Genomic DNA, 25863 nt, shown 5'->3' with positions numbered 1-25863 from the left:
TAAAGGGTTACCTTAACTGTGGATATGACACAGAATACCATTTTTACTTGGGAAAAAAAAAGGACTTATTGTCAAACTATGGCTTTCTCCAACCCAACATGAAGGAAGTACCCTGTTGCTTCAAGAAAAACAACTGAGAAGTCTTGTTGGCAATGATAAAATTCAAGCTTAAATTCAAGTTTTTGACACTTCTAACAACCACCATTGTGCTCAACAACAGTTTCCCAATAAACTTTTCTGATAAGTTTTTTTTTTTTTTTTTTCCTTTGAGACAGGGTCTCACTATTTGCCCTTGCTGGGCTGGAACTTTCAATTGGCTACCAAGTAGCTGGGATTATAGGCACTCTCCATTGAGCCTGATTTCTAATAAGACTTAACTAATGAATGTTAACTGTTTTGATATTGCAAAATAATACAGCAACAATGGGAAAAATCTACCTTAGTGACCAGCATTTTCCAAGTGATGCCTACATGTTACAAAATCATAACACAGAATTAGACTCTAAGTACAGTTAGATAAACCAATGGATTTGAAAGTAACAAAATTCTCATTGAAGTTCACTGAAGTGTTTTCAGATTTCACACTGCAATAAACCTTTTAAGAAACATACTTGCTAGGCTTAGTGGTCAGCCTGGGAAACTTAGCCAGTCCCTGTCTCAAAATAATTTTTTTAAAAGGTTGTTGGGGAGGGGAGCTGGGGACATAGCCCTGCAGTAAATACCCTTAGAGGAAGAATCAAGGGATTTCTCTGCCATCTCTTTCATAGGGGCACATTCCTATGTTACCTTCATGACCCAATCATGAAAATGCCCCATCTCTTAAAAGCATCACATTAGATTTTCAAGGTATGAATTTTGGTTCAGGCATGTCTGTAATCCCAGAGGCTCAGGAGGCTGAGGCAAGAGAATCATTAGTTCAAAGTCAGATTTAGCAATTTAGCAAGGCCCCAAGCAACTCAGCAAAACCCTGTCTCTAATAAAATATTAAAAAGAGCTGGGGATGTGCCCTCAGAGGTTAAGTGCCCCTGGGTTCAATCCCTGGTACCAAAATTACATAAATAAAAATTTAAGAGGCAGGAGAATTGAGAGTTCAAAGTCAGCCTCAGCAAAAGCAAGGCACTAAGCAACTCAGAGTCTGTCTCTAAATAAAATACAAAATAGGGCTGGGGATGGGGCTTAATGGTGGAATGATCCTAAGTTCATTCCTCAGTACCCCTCCCCCCCAAAAAAAAACCCAAACAAATTTAAAAATAAAAATTGAAAAAGAGCTGGGATGTGGTTTAATGGTTAAATGCCTTTGGGTTCAATCTCTGCTATCAAAAAAAAAAAAAAAAAAGACATGAATTTTGGAAGGAGACACAAACCATTTACAGTGCTTCTATCTTCACCACCCTTTTTTAAAAAAACAAGTTTTATTTAAAGAGGTTTTATTTTGGGGTTGGGGATACAGTTCAGTTAGTAGAATGCTTGCCTCATGAGCACAACAAGGCCCTGGGTTTAATCCCCAGCACCAGCAAAAAAAAAAAAAGGTTTTATGTTAACATGGTTAACATGCAATGGCTTGCTGCTGTTATATAAGTGTGTAAGTGTTAATTTAAATATTTAAATCTCTCAGTTTTAATATCAAAATCTCTGAGGTTCTTAATGATTTTTAGAACATAAGAGGACCTTGAAACCAAAAAGGCTTTAAATCTGTATTATTAAACAAAAGTTCCAGGTATGCAAGTAGATATCCACAGTAGTCAGGTGTGGTAAAACATACCTGTAATCACAACAACTCGGAAAGCTTAGGCAGGATCGCCAAATTTGAAAACAATCTTGGCAATTTCATGAGACCCTATCTCAAAAAACCAACAAAACAAAACAAAACAACAACACAACAAAAGAAAACAGTCCTTGAAACACAAATCTATTTCCTACCCCTGAGATTTTTCAAAAAAAAAAAAAACAGAGGACCTTGTTTAAACAATTAAGACTATAGTTAATTTATGATCTACTGTTCTATATGCACTACCATCTTCTAAAAGTACAGAACTAAATATTACTTTTCACCTTCATAAACTCTTATCATGTTCATTCTGACCAAGTATTCCAGCTTCTCAAGATACGGACTCAGCCCTGTTTCTGGCTAGGTTCACCGAGTTCACCTAAATCTAATAAGTAAGTCATAATAACAAATAGGAATTTTTTCAGGATTATCCTTGTGAAGGATTATCCTTGCTATTACCTAAGAAATACCATTTGTTTTCATCTTCAAAAAAAGAATCTGACGGCCTGGCACAGTGGCGCTCACCCGTAATCCCAGTGACTCAGGAGGCTGAAGTAGGAGAATCACAAGTTCAAAGCCAGCCTCAGCAACTTAGCAAGGCCCCAGGCAACTCAGTAAAACCCTGTCTCAAAAAATAAAAAGGGCAGGGGATATAGTTCAATGGTTAAGTGTCCCTGGGTTTAATTTCTGGTAGCGAATCGAATAAGAATTTGGTCAATTACATATTCACTACAGGACATTTGTTTACTTATTTATTTGTATTTTGGCAGTGCTGGGGATAGAACCCATGGCCTGTTAGGGATGTGCTACACCACTGAGCTATATCCCCAAATCCCTTATTGTAGATAATTTAAAAAACATAAACACAAGGAAAACTAAAATCATGTACTTCTAATCCTAATATATAGAAACTATAGATGATATTTTGGTATTATTCCTTTTAGATAGTGTTATGGTTTAGATATGAGGTGTTCCCCCAAAGCTGTGAGACAGTGCAAGAAGGTTTAGAGGAGAAATGATTTGGTTATAAGAGTCTTAACCCAATCAGTTATTTAATCCCCTGATAGGAATTAACTGATAACTGAAGTGGCATGGTATGGCTGGAGGAGATTGGAATTGAAGTGTTGCTTTGGGTATATATTTTGTATCTGGAGAGTAGACAGAGTCTTTCTCTCTCTCTCTCTCTGCTTCCTGATAATGTGAGCTGCTTCCCTCTGCCATGCTCTTCTGCCTCACCTGGAGCTCCAAGGAATGGAGCCCGCCTTCTATGGACTAAGACTTCTGAAACCATAAGCCCTCAAATAAACTTCTTTTAAAATTGTTCTGGTTAGATCTTTTATCACAGCAGGGAAAAAGCTGACTAAAACAGACAGCTGCTGTATTTTAAAATACTTTTACAAAAATGGGACCTTATAAATTAAAAAGGGATTTTATTAAACACAGTTTCATAGCCTACTTATTTAATATGTTGTTTGCCATGTCATTTTTCATCAACAAAAATGTTTAACGTCTACAGCATACCAGAGCTTCTGTTATTTATATGATGGATCTTCTGATGCTATACATAAAGGTTTCTAATCTTTTTCCTGTGGCAGCATCTTGATGAATGTCTCCATAGTGATATTTTAACCCAAATCACTGATAAATTTATTTTGATAAATACCCAAAAGTGAACCTACTAAGCAAAATTCTAAATGTTTTGATTTAAACTATATCCCATAAAGGTTGAGCCAATCTCACTCCTACAACAACCAGGTATGAAAGTACTCATTTCCCTGCATCCTCTTTTGAAACACTAATTATCAATAAATTTTCCATTTTTTAAGTCAAAAGAAAATTATTTTATGCCTAGCAAACTGAATTGTTATTTTCATATTCACACAAGTCTTTTGTATTCCCTGAGAATTATTCATTTCCTATGACAAATACCTACTTCAGAGGGTGTTCTTGTATTTTTTTCTGTGTGTGTGTGTGTCTTTACTGGTTCTCTCCTGGTTTTATTCCTCACCCTCAGTAGTGCTTCCTTTTGTGTCTCCACTGTTGACTCGTCTTGCCTCCTCCCAGATGATCCTATCTACTCTCATGGCTTTAAATATTCTACTGAACCAAATTTCTGCCTCTATTCTAGATCTACTCCCTCTGTACTCCAAATTCTAGTCACACAACCCAATTCTAGTCACACAACCATATCTCCTTAGATGGCTCATAAGAATATCTCAAACTTAAAGTCAGGCATGGTGGTGCACGCCTGTAATCATAGCAACTCGGTAAGCTGAAGTAGGAGGATCACAAGTTCAAGGCCAGCCTCAGAAACTCAGCAAGGTCCTAAGCAACTTAGAACTTGTCTCAAAAAATAAAAAGGGCTGGGGATGTAGTTTAGTGGTAAAGGGCCCTGGGTTCAATCCCCAGTACCACAAAACAAAACAAAACAAAACAAATCAGCAAACAAAAACCCCTCAAATGTAAACATGTTCAAATGGAACTTTTGTTTGTTCCCACATCTATATCCTGAATTCTCCCTTCTGATAAATGTTAAACCATCAATAGACTTAACAAAACTAGAATAGAAGTCATCCTTGATTCTTCCCTGTCATCTTTTACCACCCTCCTCTTATTCAATCCCCAGCAATTCTGACAGATTCTAGCTCTAATCTATTTCTAATCTATCCATTTTTCTTTTTTCAACTTCCTCCTCCTTAATCTAAACTATCTCATATCTGGACTACAGCACTAAACCTATATATAACCTATGCTTCTACTTCCATCACTGCCAGGGCTACAAACCCTTATCCATTTTCCAGATAGCAGCCAATATCATCATTACTGTAAAATACAAATTGGATCATGTCCTTTTCCTTTCTTAAAATACTTCAATGGCTTCCCACTGTAGTAGCTACCCAATTGCTGAGACTGGTCTCAAACTTGTGATCCTCCTGCCTCAGCCTCCCTAGTCCCTGGGATTACTGGTATGCCCGGCTCCTCTAATATGCAAAAAATAGAAGGAAATTTCTTCAACCTGAAAAATGCACCTACAAAAATTCCATAGTTAACATCATACTCAATGGTTAAAGATTAAAAGTTTTTCTCCTAATGCCAGGAAGAAGACAAAGATACCTATTCTTGCCACTCCTATTCAACATAGGTTCTGTTCTCCAGGGTAATTAGGCAGGAAAAAATAAAATAAAAGACATACAGACAGGCAAAAAAGAAGCTAAACCCTATCGCTATTTGCACATGAGATGATCTGGTATTCAAGAAAACCTAAGGAATGCATTAAAAAACTACTAGAACCAATAAATGAGTTCAGCAAAGTTTCAGAATACAGGATCAATTATATTTCTATATGCAAACAGTGAACAATTCAGAAAGAGAATCAGCCACGAATTTAACCATGGAGGTAAAAGCCATGCACACTGAAAACTGCAAAACATTACCAAAGACAGGAAAGAGGATATAAGTCAATGGAAAGATTTCCAATGTTGATGAACTGGAAGATGTAGTATTTTGCGGTACTGGGGATCGAACTCAGGGCCTTGTGCTTGCAAGGCAAGCACTCTACCAGCTGAGCTATCTCCCCAGTCCCAAGATGTAGTATTTAGATGGCATTACTCTCCAAACTGATCTACAGATTCAGTGCAGTATCTGTTGAAATTCCAGCTGCCCTTTTTGCAGAAATTGACAAGCTGATCCTAAATTCATACAGAAACTGAAGGGACCCAGAAGAGGCAAAACAATCTTGAAAACGAAGAGCACATTTGAAGGACTCACACTTCCTGATTTCAAAACTTTACTACAAAGCTAGAGTCATCAAAATGGTGATAGGATAAGAAAGTCATTCAATGAAGGAAGGACACTTTTTCAACAAATAGTACAAGACAATGAGCTATCTATATGAAAAATAATGAAGTTGGAACTCTGCTGGGTATCATGTACAAAAAAAATTAATTCAAAATAGATTAGACTTAAATATAAGAGCTAAAATTATAAAACTCCTGGAATTTAAAAAAAAAAAAAAAAGGTATAACCCTCATGATCTTAAATTAGGCAAATGTTTCTTAAAAGTGCAAACAATCAAAGAAAAAATATTAGACTTCAAGCCAGGCATGGGGATGGCATGCTTGTATCCCTCCAACTCAGAAGGCTGAGGCAAGATGATCACAAGTTCAAGGCCAGCCTCAGCAACTTGGCAAGGTCCTAAGAAACTTAGTGAGACCCTGTCTCAAAATAAAAAAGGATGGGGATTAGACTTAAAATTAGACTTTGAAAATTAAAATCTTTTGTGCTTCAAAGCACTCTACTGAAAAAAGTGAAAAGACCCACAGAATTGGAGTAGTTTTACAATTTATATATATGGTATATATGATATATGATAGTAGTCTAGTATCCAGAACATGCAAAAAAACTTACAATTCAACAATAAAAAGACAAACAACCCAATTAAAAAACGGGCACAACTTTTGATCAGACAGTTCTCCAAAGAAGATATCTAATAGGCACATGAAACAATGCTCATACTCGTATTATTCAAGAGGAAAACACATTTCAAAACCTTGAGATACCACTTCACACATACTATGACAGTTATAAATAAAGAGGACTACAACAAGTGTTGGTGAGAAATTAGAATCCTGATAAATTGCTAGGGAAGTGCAAAATGCTGCAGTCACCTGTCCAAGCAGTTTGGAAGTTCCTCAAAAAGTTAAGACACAGACACACACGATGTTAAACAGAGAATTACCGTATGATTTAGCAATTCCTTTCCTAGTTATAGACCAAAGTGAAAACATAAATACCCATGTAAAATATGCACGTGTTAATAGCAGCATTCTTTTCTATTTTTTGCCCCAGTCCTAGGGATCAAAACCAGGGGCACTTTACCACTGAGTTACATCCCAGCTTTTTTTTTAGTTTTGGAGATAAGTTCTCAATAAGCTGCCAAGAGGCTCACCTCAACCCTCTGATCCTCCTGACTCAAGTCTCCAGAATCACTGAGATTACAGGTCTGTGCCACTGTACCCTGCTGCATTATTCTTAATAGCCCCAAAATGGAAACAAGCCCAATATCCATAATCAAAATGTATATAACCGTACACTGAAAAATCATTTAGCTATAAAAAGAAACGAAGTACTCACGTACACTATAAATATGAATGAACTGTGAAAACACACTAAAAGAAGGCAGACCCAAAAGGTCATATGTTATATGATTTTACTTCTATGATATATCCAGAACAGGCAAATCCACTGAGAGAGGAAGTAGATATTAGCGACTAGGCTATAGGGGAGGTGGAGAGAGTAAGTAAGGAGTGACTGCTAATGAGTATTGGTTTCTTTTTGTGGTGATTAAAATAATCTGGAATTAAGAGTGGTAATGTTTGCATGACTGAATAAACTAAAAACCACTGAATTGTATACTTCAATTGGACTGTAAACTTTTGAGAGTGAATTTTACATTATGTGAATTATATGTACATTAAACAAAAAAAAAAAAAAAAAAAAAAACAAACAAACAGAAAAGCTTCTAAGAAGCCAAAACAGACCAAAAATATCAGACACTAACTAAAGCTCATAAATTTTCCCTTACCAGGAGGAAAAAAAAAAAAAAGGCCAGGCTTAGTGAGGCACTCCTATAATTCCATGACTTGAAAGGCTGAAGCAGAAAAAAAAAAAATCACAAGTTCAAGGCAAGCCTCAGCAACTTAGCAAGATCCTGTTTCTAAATAAAAAATAAAAAGGGTTGGGTACAGTGGTGCATGCCTGTAATCCCAGCAAGTAGGCAGGTTGAGGCAGGATTGCAAGATGGAGGGAGATCTAGGCAACTTAGAGAGACCCTGTCTCTAAATTAAAAAATAAATAAAAAGGTATGGAGATATAGTTTAGTGGTAGGGCAACCCTGGGTTCAGTTGCCAGTAATCCTTCCCCTCAACATACACACCAACTTTTTTATGACAATCTATCACCTACAGGAGAGAAAGTATATAAGTCCAGTAGGATTCCAACTGTATTTCCATTTACTGGCTACCACAATGCTAGCCAAACCAGACTTCTCATGTTCTTTAAACTACAGTCTGTATTTTTATACTATGATGTTAAAGGTCTTCTCTTGACTTTGCTGCATAGAAAATTCCTACAAAATCATTCAAAATATAGTTCAAATAACACTTCCTTTATGCTACTTTCTCTAATGCCACCAGGCAAAACTGTGTTCTTGTAGCATCCTGTATGTATCTCTATTGAATCATATTATATTTTATATTATACCATATTTAGATGTTACATTAACATCATATTTGAATGCTTAACTCTTTCAATTCCTAGAATTAGACACAATACAGTTCACAGAAGCTGGTAAATTTTTAAAGTTCTGTTGGCTAATGAAGATTTGCTTATTATTGAGATTATTTTTTAAATAACTCTTCCTAAGGGGCTGGGGAGATAGCTCAGTTGGTAGAGTGCTCACCTCACAAGCACAAGGCCCTGGGTTCGATCCCCAGCACCGCAAAAAAAAAAAAAAAAAAAAAAAAAAAAAAAAAAACTCTTCCTAGGCTTGTTGGCACACATCAGTAATCCCAGCCACTCATGCGGCTGAGGCAGGAGGATCACCAGTATGAAGCCATCCTGGGCAACTTAGTGGAATTCTGTCTTAAAATAAAATAAAAAGGGCTGAGTATATAGTTCAGTGCTTGCGTAGCATGTGCCAGGTCCTGGGTTCTATCCCTAGCACAGGGGGCAGGGAGGGCAGAGAAGCACTCTCAAATACTTCAGTACCCAGTCCTATAAAAGAAATAAAAGAAATCTGCAATATGAAATGACTAGTTAGCGGAGAGGTCCATATAGTCAAGATTTCTTTCTTCCAGTTTTTTTCTCCCCCTACCCTCCCAAACAAGTCCAGGGCCTCACACATGCTAGACAATGAGCTACATCCCCAGCCCTTTATATTTAATAAGAGTAAAGTTCATTTGCAAGTAAACCAGAAATTATAAAGATTCCTACAGACTGAATTTTGTCACCAGAAATCCTTTCAAGAAGAAAAGACTGATATTTGAACTAAACCTGAGTAATCAGTTGAAGTAAAGGTAATATGAGTAATGATGTGGAAAAAAACATTAAATGGGACTAGAATTACCAGAATCGAAGTCAACAGAGACAAAGGCATAGTAGACTACACAGATACCACTTAGTACATTACTGCTAGAGTCATGCATAGTAACTTAATGCCTTTAAAAATTATTATTCCTCCCAATTAGAGTCCCTCAAGAGTAAATTACTCACTGAAAAATCCTAGTGGAATTTATATTTTGTTACTTGTTCTAGATGAGTTAAAATTTATTTCCAACTAAACAAAAGTGGACACAATGACATCTACACACAATTAACTTTCATGGTCTTCAGGATCTCCAAAGGTCTACTGTCTACAACCATTTTCATGACTTTAAGTCAATGATTTTTCAGAGGAAAATAAGTCTACCAGACCTAAGGATGGTGCAGTGTCCTCCAAGAGAACCTTTACATAAAGCACACCTTTAAATCTAATGTCATCTTCCACTCCAGTTAATGTAAAATTAAACAAACTTGACTACTTCTATGTGTTATCCATTCAGGCAGTCACAAACCTGAAATAATATTTGTGTAGTATTTCTCCATTACCTAGGCTGAGAATTCTCCTCATACATTCTTTCTTTCCCCTCCTTGAAGAGGCTGATGGTCTGCTTAGTTTTCTTCATCAAATTCTCCATGAACACCCTAAAATATTCATTTTCTCCAAGTGTCTCCATCTTCCCCTCATATCTTGATAATATAGTACGGAGATGTTGGTAGGTATCTGGCAGCAGGTCTAAGATATAAGGTGGGCTATTCTTTAGGGCCAGCTTTGGGTTCTGACACAACCGCACCACCTGCAACAAATGGAAAAGAAGGACTATTACTTGAAGGATCCTAAGGACAATAAGAAATAATCCATAATCTACCACCCACAGGCAATCACTACATTTCTAGTGGTACCCTCAGAAGGTTTTTCAAACTCTCAGACACAAGAACTTGAGTTGATCTTCAGCAACAGGAGTTTAAAATAAAGCAACAAAATGGTGTAGACAATGCACAGCAGAATAAACGATTGGAAGTAAACAGGAGAAAAATGCAGCTACAAATACTTGAAACATGATAGATAAAATAAAACATGGCAAATTACCTTTAAGTACATGGCTGATCCCACAATAAAGAAAATTTCCAGGAGCAGGGGGAAAAAAAGGCTGTCCTCAGGGGTAAATTTCTGTGATACCGGGGCTTGAGTTTTATTTTATTTATTTCTTGTTACCATTATTTAGGGGGGAGTACCAGGAACTGAACCCAGAGGTGCGTAACACTGAGGCACATCCCCAGACCCTTTTATATTTTATTTAGAGACAGGGTCTCACCAAGTTGCTTAGGACCTTCCTAAGATGCTAGGGCTAGCTTTGAACTTGTGATTCTCCTGCCTCAGTCTCCCTAGCCACTGGATTACAGGTATGTGCCACCACACCTGGGAGGGCTTCAGTTTTAATAAACACTAGGGGACAGAAGCAGAGAGGTCTTCAACCCAACAATGTACAGAGTTGAACTGAGACACCTGTTCCTTCCCAAATAAGAGAAAGAATTTACCTGGTAATTCTTTTTCCCATCTTTTGCTTTCAACTTTTCTGAGTTCTCAGGTTTTTAAGTGGGTCTCTTTTAAAGCTAGATTTTTAAAAATCCAATGTAAAATCTGTTTCTAAACTAGTAGGTTTAGTCCATTTTATATCTGTGATAATGACTGATAATTTGAAATTTATTCCCACCTTCTTGTTTGTGCTTTGTTTACATGGATTTTTCTGTGTCAGATACTACCAGAACAGAAAAGTCCAGAAATAAGTCTACGCGAGCACAGACATTTATGACTAATAAATGTTATTCCCCACCCCACCCCACCCCACCCCACCCCCCAAAAAACAGTACTAGAACAATTGAGTATCCATATGGGAAAAAACAAAAACCAAACTCTCATCCTATACCATACATACATATATATATATATGTGCATACATTCCACATGTTAGAGGCCTAAATGTGAAAGGCAAATCTAGAAAGATTTAGCAGATAATACAAGAAAATTATCTGCATCACTTCATTATAAAACTTTTTAAAACAGGACCATAAAAAGCACTAACCAGGGGGCTGGGGTTGCAGCTCAGTGGTAAGTGTGCTTGCCTAGCACGTGCGAGGCACTGGGTTCCATCCTCAGCACCCCAAGAGTAAACAAAATAAAGGTACTGTGTCCCTCTACAACTAAAATTTTTTTTTAAAAACCCACTAATCATAAAGGAAAATATTATAGTCTACTACTTTAAAGGGCAAAAATTTTAAAACACAGAAAAATAATTTAACTTCTTTTTATCAAGATATCACAAAGAGTAAAAACATAAGACATGGAATCAAAAGATATGTGCAAAATATATCCACATTATGTACCCAGACATATGTATGTGAAATACATAAAAAAACACCTACAAATCACTTAGACAAATAATCTAACACAAAAATGGACAAAAGACTTGAACGGGACCATCACAAAAGATGATATTCAAATAATCAATAAATATTCACATGAAACAGTGATTAACCTCATTAAACAATCAGGAAAATGACAAGTCCAAGATCACAGTTACATGAACACTAAATTGGCAACATCAACCACTGGCAAGGATATGGGGCAAAAGGAACATTCAAATACTGTCAGTGGAAATCTAAATTGATAAAATCAGCTTGAAAAACAGTTCAGCAACATACTGTCTTATGAACCTACAGATTCCTGCGTACAAATGTATAAAAGAATACCCAGGAACATGCAGACAGCATTATCATAAAAACAGGAAACTACCCAAACACACATTAACAATGGGGTACATAAACTGTGGAATATTCATTGCAGTATAAAATATGCAGGTGCTAACTATAACACAGATACTTCTCCTTCCAAGTTGATCTAAAGAAACCAGGAAGACCCAGGCACAGTGGCACACACCTGTGATGCCAGTGACTTGGGAGACTGAAACAAGAGGATCACGAGTTCAAAGTCAGCCTCAGCAAAAGTGAGGTGCTAAGCAACTCAGTGAGAACTCCGTCTCTAAATAAAATACAAAAATAGGGTTGGGGATGTAGGTCAGTGGTTGAGTGCCCCTGAGTTCCATCCCCGGTACCACCACAAAAAAATAAAGAAACCAGGAAGAAAATACATACAATATCTGCATATGTATGACTGTATTACTTTTCAAAAGACATCTATCTGAACTATGTTATTTAGGTATAAATATAAGGGTGGTAAGATTATAATTAAAGAAAAATAAATTTTATTTGTGGATAACAATTTATCATGAAGAAAATCAAAGATAAATGACAAAACATTAGAAATGATAAAAGTATAGTAAGTTTACTTTCAGATACATACCAAAATCAACATTCCTAAATATTATATAAATAATTTTAAGTATAGCTTTGTCATTAAAATGATTTTTTAGATGTTGATATACCTTATTTTATTCATTTATTTATATGTGGTATTAAGAATTGAACCCAGTGCCTCATACATGCTAGGTAAGTGCTATACCACTGAGCCACAACCCAGCCCCTGTCATTTAAAATTTAAATTTATTCTCAGAATACACCCAACAAAAGATACTTAAGACTTTCATGAATGCAAGCTTGGTGACACACACCTCTAATTCCTGCCAACAAAGGAGGTTGAGGCAGGAGGATCACAAGTTCCAGGCCAGCCTCAGCAACCAACTTAGTGAGAACCTAAGCAACTTAGCAAGACCCGGTCTCAAAATTAAAAGTTAAAAAAATAAATAAATAAAAAAGGACTAGGAATGTGGCTCAGGGGTAAAAGTGCCTCTGGGTTCAATTGCCAGTACCAGGGGAGGAAAAAAAACTTTCATGAAGAAAAATTCAAACTTTACTGAGGAAGATTAAAAGACAAATAAATCTTATTGATAGGTAAAATGACTTCATATTTTATAAAATGGCAATTATCCCCAAATTAATGTATAAATTCAGTGTACTTCCTATCAAAATTTCAACAACCTTTTCCATGAAACTTAGGGTGGGGGAGAAAAAAAAGAAACAAAGTGAAGGTGATCCTAAAGCCCATCTGAAAAAAATAGACTGAAAAATTATAATGTGCTATCAAGACTTTATTATATCCTATAATTAAAATTAGTGTGATGTTTGCCAAAGGCAAATGGTCAAATGAAACAGAAAGACAACCCTGATAGAGACCCAGGCACAAATGTCAAGAGACATTACAAATCAAAAATTCAAGAGACAAACTAGTAAGAATTGGTTATTCATATGGAAAATAAAATTAGGTGTGTTTTGCATTACATAAAACAAATTTCAGATGAATTAAAAGATTACAAAGAAGAAAAAACTTTAAAGCTTTTAGGAAAAAAATAATTATTAGTTGAATTTTATATCTCAAGAGTAAGATATTTTTATAACAGCACAAATCATCCCAGGTACAGTGGCATACACCTGTAACTACGGTTACTTGAAGGTTGAAGCAGGATGACTAGTTAAGAGGCCAGCCTAGGCAACTAAGAAAGACTGTGCCTCAAAACAAAATTTAAAAAGGGTAGGACCTAACTCCGTGGAAGAGCGCCTGCCTCACATGCAAGAGGCCCTGTGTGCAATACTCCAGAATTGATAGCCTAACAAAACAAATCCTTTAAAGTCATGGTAACATGTAAGGATTAATAAATTAGCTCATTTTTGCATTCATTTTTTAAAATAATCCAATTATAAAGTTATATACACCCTTTACCAACTAAATATTCCCCTTTATCTCTAATAACATTCCTACCTTAAAGTCTATGTTATCTTACACAGCTACACTAATTTTCTCAGGTGTTTACTATGATACACCTTCTTCCATTTTCTACTTTCAACTTTCCTGTATTTTCAGATTTAATGTGTGACTATACACAGAATATAGTTAGTTTTAATCCACATGTATCTCTCGCTTATAAATTCTTATGTAAGTGAGCACTTTTACATTCCTCAGACAGTATAAGGGCACTGGAACACATTTAACACCATTTACTTTCTTTTCAAATTAAGCGCTATTACTATGATATACTTCAATTTTTTTTTTTTTTTTTTTTTTTTTTTTTTTGCAGAGCGGCATCTGCCAGGTTTACTTCAATGCTAATAAACGACTCCAAAAAGCAGAGGCGACTCCAAAAAGCAGAGGCGGCTGCCGGTGCCCGAGGGCGACGCCTGGCCACGGAGCCTGCGGGGCTGAGGGGCAGGCAGGAGGGGCGAGGGCAGGACAGAGGGGCAGGCACGGCCCCAGACGGCCTGATCCAGGCCTGCTGCCCCCTGCCAGGCTGACGGCCAGGGCCACCCAAGGCCACCCAAGACCACCGGAGTCTGGACTGCTGGGAAAGGCCAGGGCTCCCTGAGGGCCGTGTGCAGCCCGGGCCGGGCGGCGCTCTTCCCCCGGCCTGGGGGCCCTGGGGGCGCAGCCTCCCACCCGCCGTCCCTCCGAGGGGCCTTGGGGTCCCCCGCCCCTCTGCCAGATGCTGAGTAGGGTCCCTCAGGCAGGTGGTGGGGGGCAGGCCAGCCCCCAGGACAGCGGCTGGGGCGCCCTGGTCACCTGCAGCTCCGGGCTGCCCTTTCCTCTGCGCCTCCGTGGACTGTGGGCCACCACCACCCTGGCCCATGGCCGTGCGGGGGGGGGGGGGGGGGGACCAGGGGCGGCAAGGACAGGGCAGGCGGCACCTCTGGTAACAGCCAGCTAATGCCAGACGGCAAGCTGTCCCCGCGGCGGCCAGCGGCGGCCCACCTGAGAGAACCCTGCTCCCAAAAGGCCCCGGGCCGATGGGCGCCAGGGCGCGGGCAGGCCAGGCTGAACCCAGGGCCCAGCGCAGCGGGCGGGCGGCAGGAGCTGAGGGCAGGGCGGCCGGCGGCCCTCAGAAGGCGAAGCAGCGCTCCTGCGGGTGGCCCACGCGCTCCAGGTTGGGCAGGCAGGCGTACTGGATCACGGGCGGGGGGCCACACATCAGCACCAGCGGCTCCTCCCCGGGGGGCGGGAGGTGGTCCCGGATCATCTCCTCGTTCACGAAGCCCTGGCTGTAGTCCCAGCCTTCAGGCGCTTTGTCCACCGTGTACCAGAGCTTGAAGCGGGCAGAATGTTCATTCCTCAGTTCCTCCAGCTCGGGCCGCAGCAGGATGTCCTTCTCGGTCTGGTTGGCAAAGAGCAGGTAGCAGATGGTGTGGTCATCCGGGTCCTTCATGATGGCACGGATCACCTGCAGCATCGGGGTGATGCCTGTCCCTCCTGCAATCATGCCCACGGACTTCACCGTCTTGATGACGGGGCTGGATTTCTTGTCAGGACGGATGGCGAACTTGCCTTTGTCCTGGTAGACCAGCAGCCCGTTGGGGCCCCGGAACTCGATGGTATCTCCAATCTGCATGTTTTCCAAGTACTTGGGACATCTTCCCTCCAGCGGGGAACTTGGGATGGGTGTCCTTGAAGTAGACCTTGACCACCAGGTCCACAAAGCCCTTGTCGTCGTCACTGGACACGGGTGTGTAAGGCCGAATGACCAGGTTCCCGTCGATGCGAGTGGAGAGGTAGATGTGCTGACCAACAGGGAGGCCCAGGATGTGCTGGGGCGATGGCAGGGCGAAGCGGAAGCGCCGGGTGTCATGGCTGATGATCTCCTTGTCGATGAGCCGCAGCGGGTACTCGAGGGTGATGGCAGGCGAGGAGCGCTGGAACAGCCTCATGAGCAGGCTGTAGAGGAACCAGACCGGGGACAGCACCGCGTGGCCCAACTGTGGTGTGGGCCTGTCGGGGCCTGCTGAGCGCTCAGCCTGGGCTGCAAGGCAGGAAATCCAGGGCAGCAGGCCAGACCCCAATGTTCTCTCCAGAGGGACAGCAGACTCTAGTGCCAGCTCCTAGGTCCCCCAGTGTCGGGAGGCCTCCCTTGGTGCCTGCACCACCCAGATAAGACTCCTCATGCACCCAGCCCCAGGGGCCACCACCGGGGCATGGAGGATGCTTGCAGTGGCCAGGTCAGGAGGCCTGGCTCCAGGCATGCTGTGGGCATCTGGGGCCAAGCCAGGATCCCAGCAGAACCACAAGGCAGGGGCAATCCCGGGCGCCCCTTGGACTGATGAGACCAGGGGTTGGTGAAGATGTCCCACTCCTAGACACGGCTCTGCTGCTCACAGGCCAGCTCACAGCATACGCTCAGAGCAGCAGGTGCTGGAGACGGCCAGGTGAGAAGCCCCATGCTCAGCTGGGCCCCCATGGTGGCGCCGCGCACTGCGCTCCTCCGCCCCCGCCACCGCCCTGACCGCTGGCCGCCGCCCCCGATATACTTCAATTTTTTAAAAAGTTTTTTAACATTATTATTACTATTATTTTATACAGTCAAAATTCACTCATTTACCCACTGAACAGGTCCTTCCCAACACTTTCATCCATCTGCAATCATCTTCCTCCAGCCTAAACATCCTTTAGTATATCTGTAAGGGGTAGGTTTTCTGGTTACATATTTCCTATTTTTGTTTCTCTCTGAACACAGCTTTATTTTCTATTTTTAAGGGATATTTTCACTGGTAAAGACTGGTGATTGTGTCACCACTTAAATGCTGTTATTTCTGGATGCTATTGTTACTGTTGAAAAGTCAGGCTGTCAATCTTAGTGGTGCTCCATTGAAGGCAAAATGTCTTATTCTCTTACCGCCTTTAAGATTTCATTGACTGTTTTGCACAGTATTACTATGATGTGCCCAGGTAGATTTTCTTGGTATTTTTCCTGCTTGGTACCACAGATTTTAATTTGTGGTTTGATGACTTTAATCAGTTTTAGAAAATCATAGCTAAATTCTCGTCAAATATTGTTTTGGCCCCATTCTTTTTATCCTCTTTCAAAATTTTAATTACATATACCTAAGAACTTTTCACAATATTCCCTGTTCTCCTTATACTTTTCAGTATCCTCTACCCTTCTCACAATGCCTCAGTATCAATATTTTTTCCTGACTTAACCTTCTAACTTCAACAATTCTCTTCAACTATATCTATGCTGCAAAGTCTATTCATCTGCTCGATCATTTTTTTTCAGTTGTAGAATTTCCACTTCATTTTTTATGAAGTCTGTCAAAATTATACATTTAGACTTTAAGTATATGTGTGTATATTCATATGTACCATATATGTGTATGTATTAGATAATATACAATTGTATATAATCACATGTAAGATTAACATATTAGATAATATATAATTATACCTATATTTTGTTTTGTTCTGTTCTGGTATGTACACGCATGCATGTGTGCAGTACTGCCTACTGAACCCAGTGGCACTACCACTGAGCCACATCCCCATCCCTTTTTGTTTCTATTGTCAAATTTTCCTCATGGTTTTCTGCTGGATCTTGTCTTTTCATATGACTAGTTATTTTTATTGAATATTGGACATTATATACAAAAACTCAGAGACATTCGAGGCTATGGTGGGTGGTTGTTATTAAGAAAGGATCTACTTTTGCTTCTAATACAAAGCTAGACTAGAGACAGTAGGAATCCCAGATCGTTTAAATTCAATTCAGAATAGAGAAGCGTAAACGCTGGGCTTATTTACCTATATAAACTGGTCCACCTCTATTTCTTCCTTACTCTTAGGATTTAGGCCTTCTGGGACCAAACAAGTCCTAGAATGTTTCCCTGGGCCCTCCATCTTAGCAGGTCCTAATTCCAACGTTCTGTCCTCTTGACATGAATATTTTCAAAGTCTATTCATTTTCTCTGCTGTCACTTTCAGCAGTAGCAATGACTTAAGGGAAAGATAGCCTCAAATAAGAGACTTACCCCTCACAGTTACATTCATCTTTTAGAACCGGACCTTGAAATTTCTCACTGCTTTTCTAGCTGTCAGTGTATTTGATTCAAAATGACCTAACCTAATATTGATGGATATAGACATCTCACATTATCCTCATTTTTTTAAAAAAACAAATAGGGTGTCATATAACTCAGTGGTAGAGCACCTGCCTAGTACCTAAACATACATGAGGACCTGGGATCAATTCCCAGAACCACAAAAAAAGAAATATATGAAAATCTCACAATGGCCCAGGGCAAGAGCACATGCCTATAATCCCAGCTACTCAAGAGGTTAAGGGAGGAGGGTCACAAGATCAAGGCCAGCCTCGGCAACTTAGTGAGAGACAGCTGTCTCAAAATAAAATGAAAATGACTCAGAATATAGCTCAGAGGCAGAACTCCACTAGATTCAACTGTCAGAACTGGAAAAAAAATCTCACAATGAAACCCATTAATTAGTAAAATATACACTAATAATTAAATTAAAAAAGAGGATTTTCAATGTTCCCCCCCCCAAAATAAATCATATATGTTTGAAATGATAGATATGGCCATTTCCCTGATCTGATCGCTATATTTTATAACACATGAAATGCTATGCTGTGCCCCATAAATATGTCTATATTTTATAATATTAACAATTATTGTGTTAATTTAAAAGAAAATATATTCTAAAAATAATTTTTTAAAAAAGTTGCTTTTGAGCCAAGTGTGGTGGCACACACCTATTCAGATTCAGGAGGTTAAGGCAGGAGGATCGTAAATTTGAGGACAGGCTGGGCAACATAGAACCTGTCCCAAAATAAAATGTTTTTAAAAAGTTCTTACAGATGAGCTCAATGGTAAAGAACTCCCAGGTTAATCACCAGCACCACAAAATAACATTTTTTAAAAAGTTGCTTTCTGAGCAATCTCCACACTGCTTTCCACAGTGGTTGTACCAATCTGCAGTCCCACCAACAATGTATGAGTGTATCTTTTTCCCCACATAATTGCCAATACTTATTATTGCTTGTATTCTTGATAATTGCCATTCTGATTGGAATGAGATGAAATCTTAGCATAGTTTTGATTTGCATTCCTCTAATTGCAAGAGATGATGAACATTTTTTTCATGTTTGTTCATCAATTGTATTTCTTCTTCTCTGAAGTGTCTGTCTAGCTCCTTAGCCCATTTATTGATTGGGTTATTTGGTTTTTTGGTGTTAAGTTTTTTGAGTTCTTAATATATCCTGGAGATTAGTGCTCTATCTGAGGTACGTGTGGTAAAGATTTTTTCCCATTCTGCAGGCTCTCTCTTCACATTATTTATTGTTTTCTTTGCTGACAAAAAGCTTTTTAATTTGAATCCACCCCATTTATTGATTCTTAATTTTACTTCTTGTGCTTTAGGAGTCTTGTTAGGGAAGTCAGGTCCTACGCCGACATGATGAAGATCTGGGCCTACTTTTTCCTTCTATTAGGCACAGGGTTTTTGTTCCAGTGCCTAAGTCTTTGATCCACTCTGAGCTGATTTTTGTTCAGGGTGAGAGATAAAGGTTTAATTTCATTTTGTTACATATGTATTTCCAGTTTTCACAGCACCATTCGTTGAATAGGCTATCTTTTCTCCAATATATATTTTTGGCACCTTTGTCTACTATGAGGTAACCATATTTATGTGGGTTTGTCTCTGTCTTCTATTTTTTACTCTTGACCTACATGTCTATTTTGGTGCCAGTACCATGCTGTTTTTGTTACTACTGCTCTGTAGTATAGTTTAAGGTTTGGTAGCACAGTGCCTCCTGCTTTACTCTTCTTGCTAAGGATTGCCCTGGCTATTCTGCATCTCTTACTTTCCAAATGGATTTAATGACGGCTTTTTCTATTTCTATGAAGAATGTCATTGGGATTTTAATAGGAACTGCACTGAATCTGTATAGTACTTTTGGTAGTATGGCCATTTTGACAATATTAATTCTGCCTATTTAAGAGCATGAGAGATCTTTCCATCTTCTAAGGTCTTCTTCAATTTCTTTAGTGTTCTGTAGTTTCCATTGTAGAGGTCTTTCATCTCTTTTATTAGATTGATTCCCAAGTATTTTTGTTTTTGTTTTTTGGCTATTGTGAATGGGATAGTTTTCCTAATTTCTCTTGCAGTGGATTCATCACTTATGTATAGACATGCATTTCATTTGTGGGTATTAATTTTATATCCTGCTTCTTTACTGAATTCATTTATGAATTCTATAAGTTTTCTGGTGGAATTTTTTTAGATCTTCTAAATATAGAATCGTGTCATTGGCAAATAGTGACAGTTTGAGTTCTTTGCCTATTCGTATATCCCTTTAATTTCTTTCATCTGTCTGATTGCTCTGGCTAGAACTTCTGTTGAAGAGAAGTGGTGAAAGAGGGCATCCCTGTCTTGTTCCAGTTTTTAGAGGGAATGCTTTCAATTTTCCTACATTTAAAATGGTGTTGGCCTTGGGCTTAGCATAGGTAGCTTTTACAATGTTGAGATATGTTCCTACTATCCCTAGTTTTTCTAGTGTTTTGAACATGAAGGAGTACTGTATATTGTCAAATATTTTTCTGCATCTAATGAGATAATCATCTTATCCTTGTCTTTAAGTCTACTTATGTATTACATTTATTGATTACCGTATGTTGAACCAACCTTGCATCCCTGGGATGAACCCCACTTTATTATAGTGCAGTATCTTTTTTTATGTTTTTGTATGCAATTTGCCAGAATTTTATTCAGAATTTTTGTGTCTACGTTCATCAGGGATATTGGTCTGAAGTTTTCTTTCCTTGATGTGTCTTTGTCCACTTTTGGTATCAAGCTGATACTAGCCTCATAGAATGAGTTTGGAAGGGTTCCTTTCTTTTCTATTTCATGGAATAATTTGAGTAGTATTGGTGTTAATTCTTCTTTGAAGGTCTTGTAGAACTTGGCTGAGAATCCGTCTGGTCCTGGGTTTTTCTTGGTTGGTAGGCTTCTGATGGCGTCCTCCATTTTACTGCTTGAAATTGATCTATTTGAATTGTATATGTCCTCCTGCTTCGGTTTGGATAGATCGTATGTCTCTAGAAATTTGTTGATGTCTTTGAGTTTTTTGTTTTGTTTGAATATATACTTTCAAAATAGTTTCTGATTATCTTCTGTATTTCAGTAGTGTCTGTCATGATATTTCCTTTTTCATTATTTTAGTAATTTGAGTTTTCTCTTTCTCTTTGTTAGTGTAGCTGAGTTTAACAATTTTATTTTTTCAAAGAACCAACTTTTTGTTTTGTCAATTTTTAAAATTGTTTCTTTTGTTTCAATTTCATTGATTTCAGCTCTGATTTTAATTATTTCCTGTCTTATACTACTTTTGGTGTTGATTAGTTAGTTCTTTTTCTAGGGCTTTGAGATGTATTGTTAGGTCATTTATTTGTTGATTTTTTTTATTCTTTTAATGTATGAGTTCAACGCAATGAACTTTCCTCTTAGCACTACCTTCATGGTGTCTGAGAGATTTTGGTATGTTGTATTGGTGTTCTCATTTACCTCTGGTAAGTACTTTTTAAAATTTCCTTCCTGATTTCTTCTTTAATACATTTGATATCATTCTTTATTCATCAATCAATAGCATGCTATTTAGTCTCCGGGTGTTGGAGTAGCTTCTACTTTTTATTTTATTGTTGATTTCTAGTTTCATTCCACTATGATCTGATAGAATGCAGGGTAGTATTTCTGTTTTTAAGTATTTGCTGAGAGTTACATTTGTGGCATAACATATGGTCTATTTTAGAGAAGGATCTATGTGCTGCTGAGAAGATCGTGTATTTGCTCAATGATGGATGAAATACTCTACATATGACCATTAAGTCTAAATCGATTGTATTATTAAGTCTATAGTTTCTTTTTGTTTGGAAGATCTATCCAGTGGCGACAGAGGTGTGTTAAAGTCACCCAGTATTACTGTGTTGTGGTCTATTTGATTCCTGAAATTGAGAAGGGTTTGTCTGATGTACATAGATGCTCCATTGTTTGGGGAATATATAGTTATGATTGTTATGGCTTGTTGGAGTATGATTCTCTTAAGCAGTAAGAAATGTCCTTCTTTATCCCTTCTGACTAACTTTGGTTTGAAGTCTACTTTGTCTGATATGAGGATGGAAAGCCCTGTTTGTTTACGCAATCCATGTGAGTGGTGTTTTTTCCCCAGTCTTTCACTTCAGTCTGTGGGTGTCTTTTCCTAGGAGGTGAGTCTCTTGAAGACAGCCTATTGTTGGGTCTTTCTTTTTAAATCCAATGTGCCAGTCTATGTCTTTTGATTGATGAGTTTAGGCCATTAACATTCAGGGTTATTCTTGAGATTATCTGATTTGTATGCCCATTTTGGTTTATTTTTGGGTTTTTAACTTGATTTAGTTTCTCCTTTGACTGACCTTTCCTTTAGTGTAGCGCCTGCCTTTGCTGGTTTTCATTGTTCTTTTTCATTTCCTCCTCATGGAATATTTTGCTAAGAATGTTCTGTAGAGCAGGCTTTCTACTTGTGAATTCTTTTAACTTTTGTTTTTAATAGAATCTGAAGCTTAATTTTGCTGGATATAAAATTCTCAGTTGGCATCCATTTTCTTTGAGAACTTGATATATGTTATTCCAGGACCTCCTGGCATTGAGGGTCTGCGTTCTGAGATCCAAATTGGTATCCCCCTATATGTAATTTGATTTTTGTTCCTCACAGCTTTTAAAATTCCATCCTTATTTTATATGTAGTCATTCTCATTATAACGTGCATTGGTGTGGGTCTGCTGTAATTTTGTACATTTGGGGTCCTGTAAGCCTCTTGGAGTTGATTTTCTATTTCATTCTTTATATTTGGTAAGTTTTCTGATATGTCATTGAAAAGACTATGCATTCCTTTGGTTTGTATCACCACGCCTTCATCTATTCTGATAAATCTTAAATTTGGTCTTTTTACATTATCTCATATTTCTTGGAAGTTCTATTCATGGTTTCTTACCATCTTCTCTGTGCAGTTGACTTTATTTTCAAGAGTATATATTTTTTCTTCATTGTCTGAGGTTCTGTTTTCAAATGGTCTAGTCTGCTAGTGATACCTTCCACTGAATTTTTAATTTGGTTTATTGTTTCCTTCATTTCAAGGATTTCTGCTTGATTTATAATCTCTGCCTCTTTACTGAAGTGATCTTTCACTTCCTATATTTTCTCTTTGATATCATTCTTTATTTGGAAAAGGAATCTATGTATTTTCTAAACCCCTTCTCTGACATTTCTTCAACTGTATTGTCTATGCATTCTATTGCTGGAACATCTTGGTTTGCTTGAGGCACTCTGTTCCCTTATTTTTTCATGTTGTTTATGTGTCTTCTCATCTAGCAGTATGGATCTGAGGCAGTCCAGATTCTACCCTGTAGTTTTATAGAGTCCCCGAAGGATTCCAGTCCTCACCTTTAAGGGGAAGACCAATATTAACAGCCCCAATGCAAACAATATACCACCTTAAATCAAATAGTTCCTACTAAGGCATTTACAGTTTTGTCACAATAAACAGAAAGGAAGTGATCAATTATTGTCTATAACATAAACAGTAAGTTGGCTAAAAGGGTTTATCATTTCAAATGATGGGCAATGAGGGAATAGAAGTAGTATAAGATGTAATGTTTATGAGGGAGAAGGAGAGTAGAGGTAAAAATTTATACTAAGAGTGAGGGAGGAATTAACAGAGGTTGACTGTTAGTATGAGAGAAAGAGAATCCAAGGAGACAGGTAGGTGAGAGAAAAAAATATATATGGATTTTTTAAAAAGGTTAAAAGGTAAGAATATACAACAAAACTACCATATACTATTCAAATATTCCATTCCTCAATAAATTGATGCATGAAAAATATTTGGATTCAAAGACGTTAGAGGTGTGCAAGAGGGCAGAAAAAAAAAAAGGAGTCTCAATGGACAAATGAATGATTGCTTCCACTGGCTTTTAAAAATTTTCTCAGCTTCCCTTCTCCACCGATAGGTGGGGTTGTCCGAAGTTTGATGTTAGTTTCAGTTCCCTGGGTGCCGGACCAATTGGGTGGGTGAGCCAATAGTAAGATGCCCTCACACCCTCTTCCAGTTTTCCTACCTATAGTAGCCAGCACCTTCCATCCCTGCATACTTCAGGACTCAATGAGCTGGAGAGAGCTCAGTTTTCTCCAGTTTCTTCAGCCTGTGCTCCCCACAGGGAACTGCTCCTAGTCTCTGGCTTTCCACAGGCTTGCCAGACCCAGACTGGCCCACACAAACCCAGCTACAATCTATGAGACCCAGGCTTCAGCTTCCCCAGTCCTGTATCTTGCAGGCCCAAGATCTCAATGCCCTTTCAGCTTGCAGAGAGATCACTAGGGATGTGCTCAAAGGAGCGACCCTGCAAAGAGGCAGCCAGGTGGCAGCCACTACTACACCAAGCAGAAAGACCTCAGGTACAACCAGACCTGCAGTTACCCCAATATATCTCCAGGCTCTGGACTCTGTTCCCAGACGGAGGTGGCCATGACCTGATATGGTAGTGGTGGCAGTGGCAAACCTGCAGCTGATTGGTGTCCCAAGATGGTGGCAGAAACATGTAACCAAACCTGCAGGTACTGTGACTATGGACTTCCAGGCAACAGTAGGCAGCAGGTGATTTGCTGGCAGTCTGCAGGCTAACAGCAGATGATCAGGGAGAGGCTGTTGGGCAGTGGGTGATACACAGGTAATGGGCAGGCAAGAGGTGGGCAAATGGGCAAATGGTGGATGATGGGTGGCAGTTAGCAAGCGATGTGCACTCAAAAGGCAGGCGATATGCTACCAGACTGCGAGCTATCAAGGGGGACATGGGGGGTAGGGTGGGAGGGTAAATGGCAGGGGATCCATGACTGCCTCAAAAGAAACAGTATTTCCTCTGCTTGAATCCTAAATTAAGGAACAACAAGCAATGTAGCCCCCCTCTAGTCCACCATCTTGGATCCCCTTGGAACCACCATTTGACCCAGTTATCTCACTCCTTGGTATATTCCCAAAGGACATAACTGAACCTCAGGCAGTGTTGTAATGAAAAGTCCCTTACTACTAAAGAATGATACTATTTTTCCCTCCTCCTAGTGCTGGGGATTGAACCCAGGGCCTTCTCTGTCACTGAGCTACACTCTCAGCCAAGAACAGGTTACTCTTAAATCAGCATATTATATATAGTGATGTGGCCACATCAATGTTAATAACAGCTCAATTCACAATGAGTTAAGTTATGGAACTAACCTATACCCTTCAACAGATGGACAGATGAAGAAAATGTGGTACATATACACAATGGAATATTACTCAGCCATAAATAAGGGTGTAATTATGGCATTTGCTGGTAAATGGGTGGACCTGGAGACTATCATGCTAAGTGAAGTACGTCAGTTCCAAAAAACTAAAGGCCAAATGTTGTGATATGTGGATGCTAACACACAATAGGGTGAGGGGGCGGATAGAAGTTCAACGAATCAGACAAGAGAATGAAGGAAAGGAAGGGGGGACGGGAATAGGAAAGACAGTAGAATGAACTGGACATAATTCTATGTTCATATATGAATACATGACCAGTGTAACTCCACATCATGCACAACCACACAAAAGGGCAGTTATATCCATGTGTGTATGTCAAAATACACTCTACTATCATGTATATCTAAAAAGAATTAAAAAAAAAAAAAGGGAGTGAACATTTAGACAGAGATAATTGACACATATGGAGATCAGTAGATTAAAGGGTGTACCTGATGGCTTTGATTTTTCTCAACACACCCATTTAACAAATATATATTGGGCTAGGACACAGACATGAAAAAACAAGGTCTCAAATTTGAGGGGCATCAGGCAATAAAAAGGAAATCAACAAGAAAAATATCAAGTTCTCAGCTGAGCATTACAGTAATGAAACAAAAAGTATTGGGTGACTATTTTAAAATAGTAAACAGGGAAAACTCTGAAGTGACAATCAGGCTGAGAAGAAATTCCAGGAAAGACATAGCTACACTGAAGCAGCCGAAGAGTAGCCCCAACACAGGAAACAACTATTCCAATAGTCCGCAAGTGGAAAAAGGTTTGAATATGTCTGAGTCAGTTAAGTTAAGCAGCCAGTTAAGGTGAAAGAGTCAATTAAAAGAGATTTGTGACTGGGCTCAG

At 39.0% G+C, this 25863-nt stretch overlaps 2 protein-coding genes across 3 annotated transcripts in view; both read right to left on the bottom strand.

The window, feature by feature from the left end:
* CBL (Cbl proto-oncogene) overlaps positions 1 to 25863 on the bottom strand; it is a 100772-nt gene that overhangs the window by 55821 nt on the left and 19088 nt on the right. The window contains exon 2 of one of the 2 annotated variants that reach the window (XM_079103874.1): positions 9416 to 9663. In XM_079103874.1, coding sequence (XP_078960000.1) covers positions 9416 to 9663 — 248 coding nt within the window. Of the gene's footprint in view, positions 1 to 9381; positions 9664 to 25863 lie in introns of those variants that run through there. The other variant, XM_079103875.1, reaches the window with a different exon arrangement.
* On the bottom strand, positions 14374 to 15633 carry LOC306640044 (NADH-cytochrome b5 reductase 3-like). Its single transcript, XM_079103894.1, is given in 2 exon segments — positions 14374 to 15270; positions 15272 to 15633. Coding segments are annotated over 2 exon segments (822 nt in total). The 5' UTR covers positions 15575 to 15633; the 3' UTR covers positions 14374 to 14751.

This window comes from Sciurus vulgaris, assembly GCF_902686455.1.
Source record: "Sciurus vulgaris genome assembly, chromosome: 11".
Taxonomy (NCBI): Eukaryota; Metazoa; Chordata; class Mammalia; order Rodentia; family Sciuridae; genus Sciurus; species Sciurus vulgaris.
This window is presented reverse-complemented; position numbering and strand designations above follow the sequence as displayed.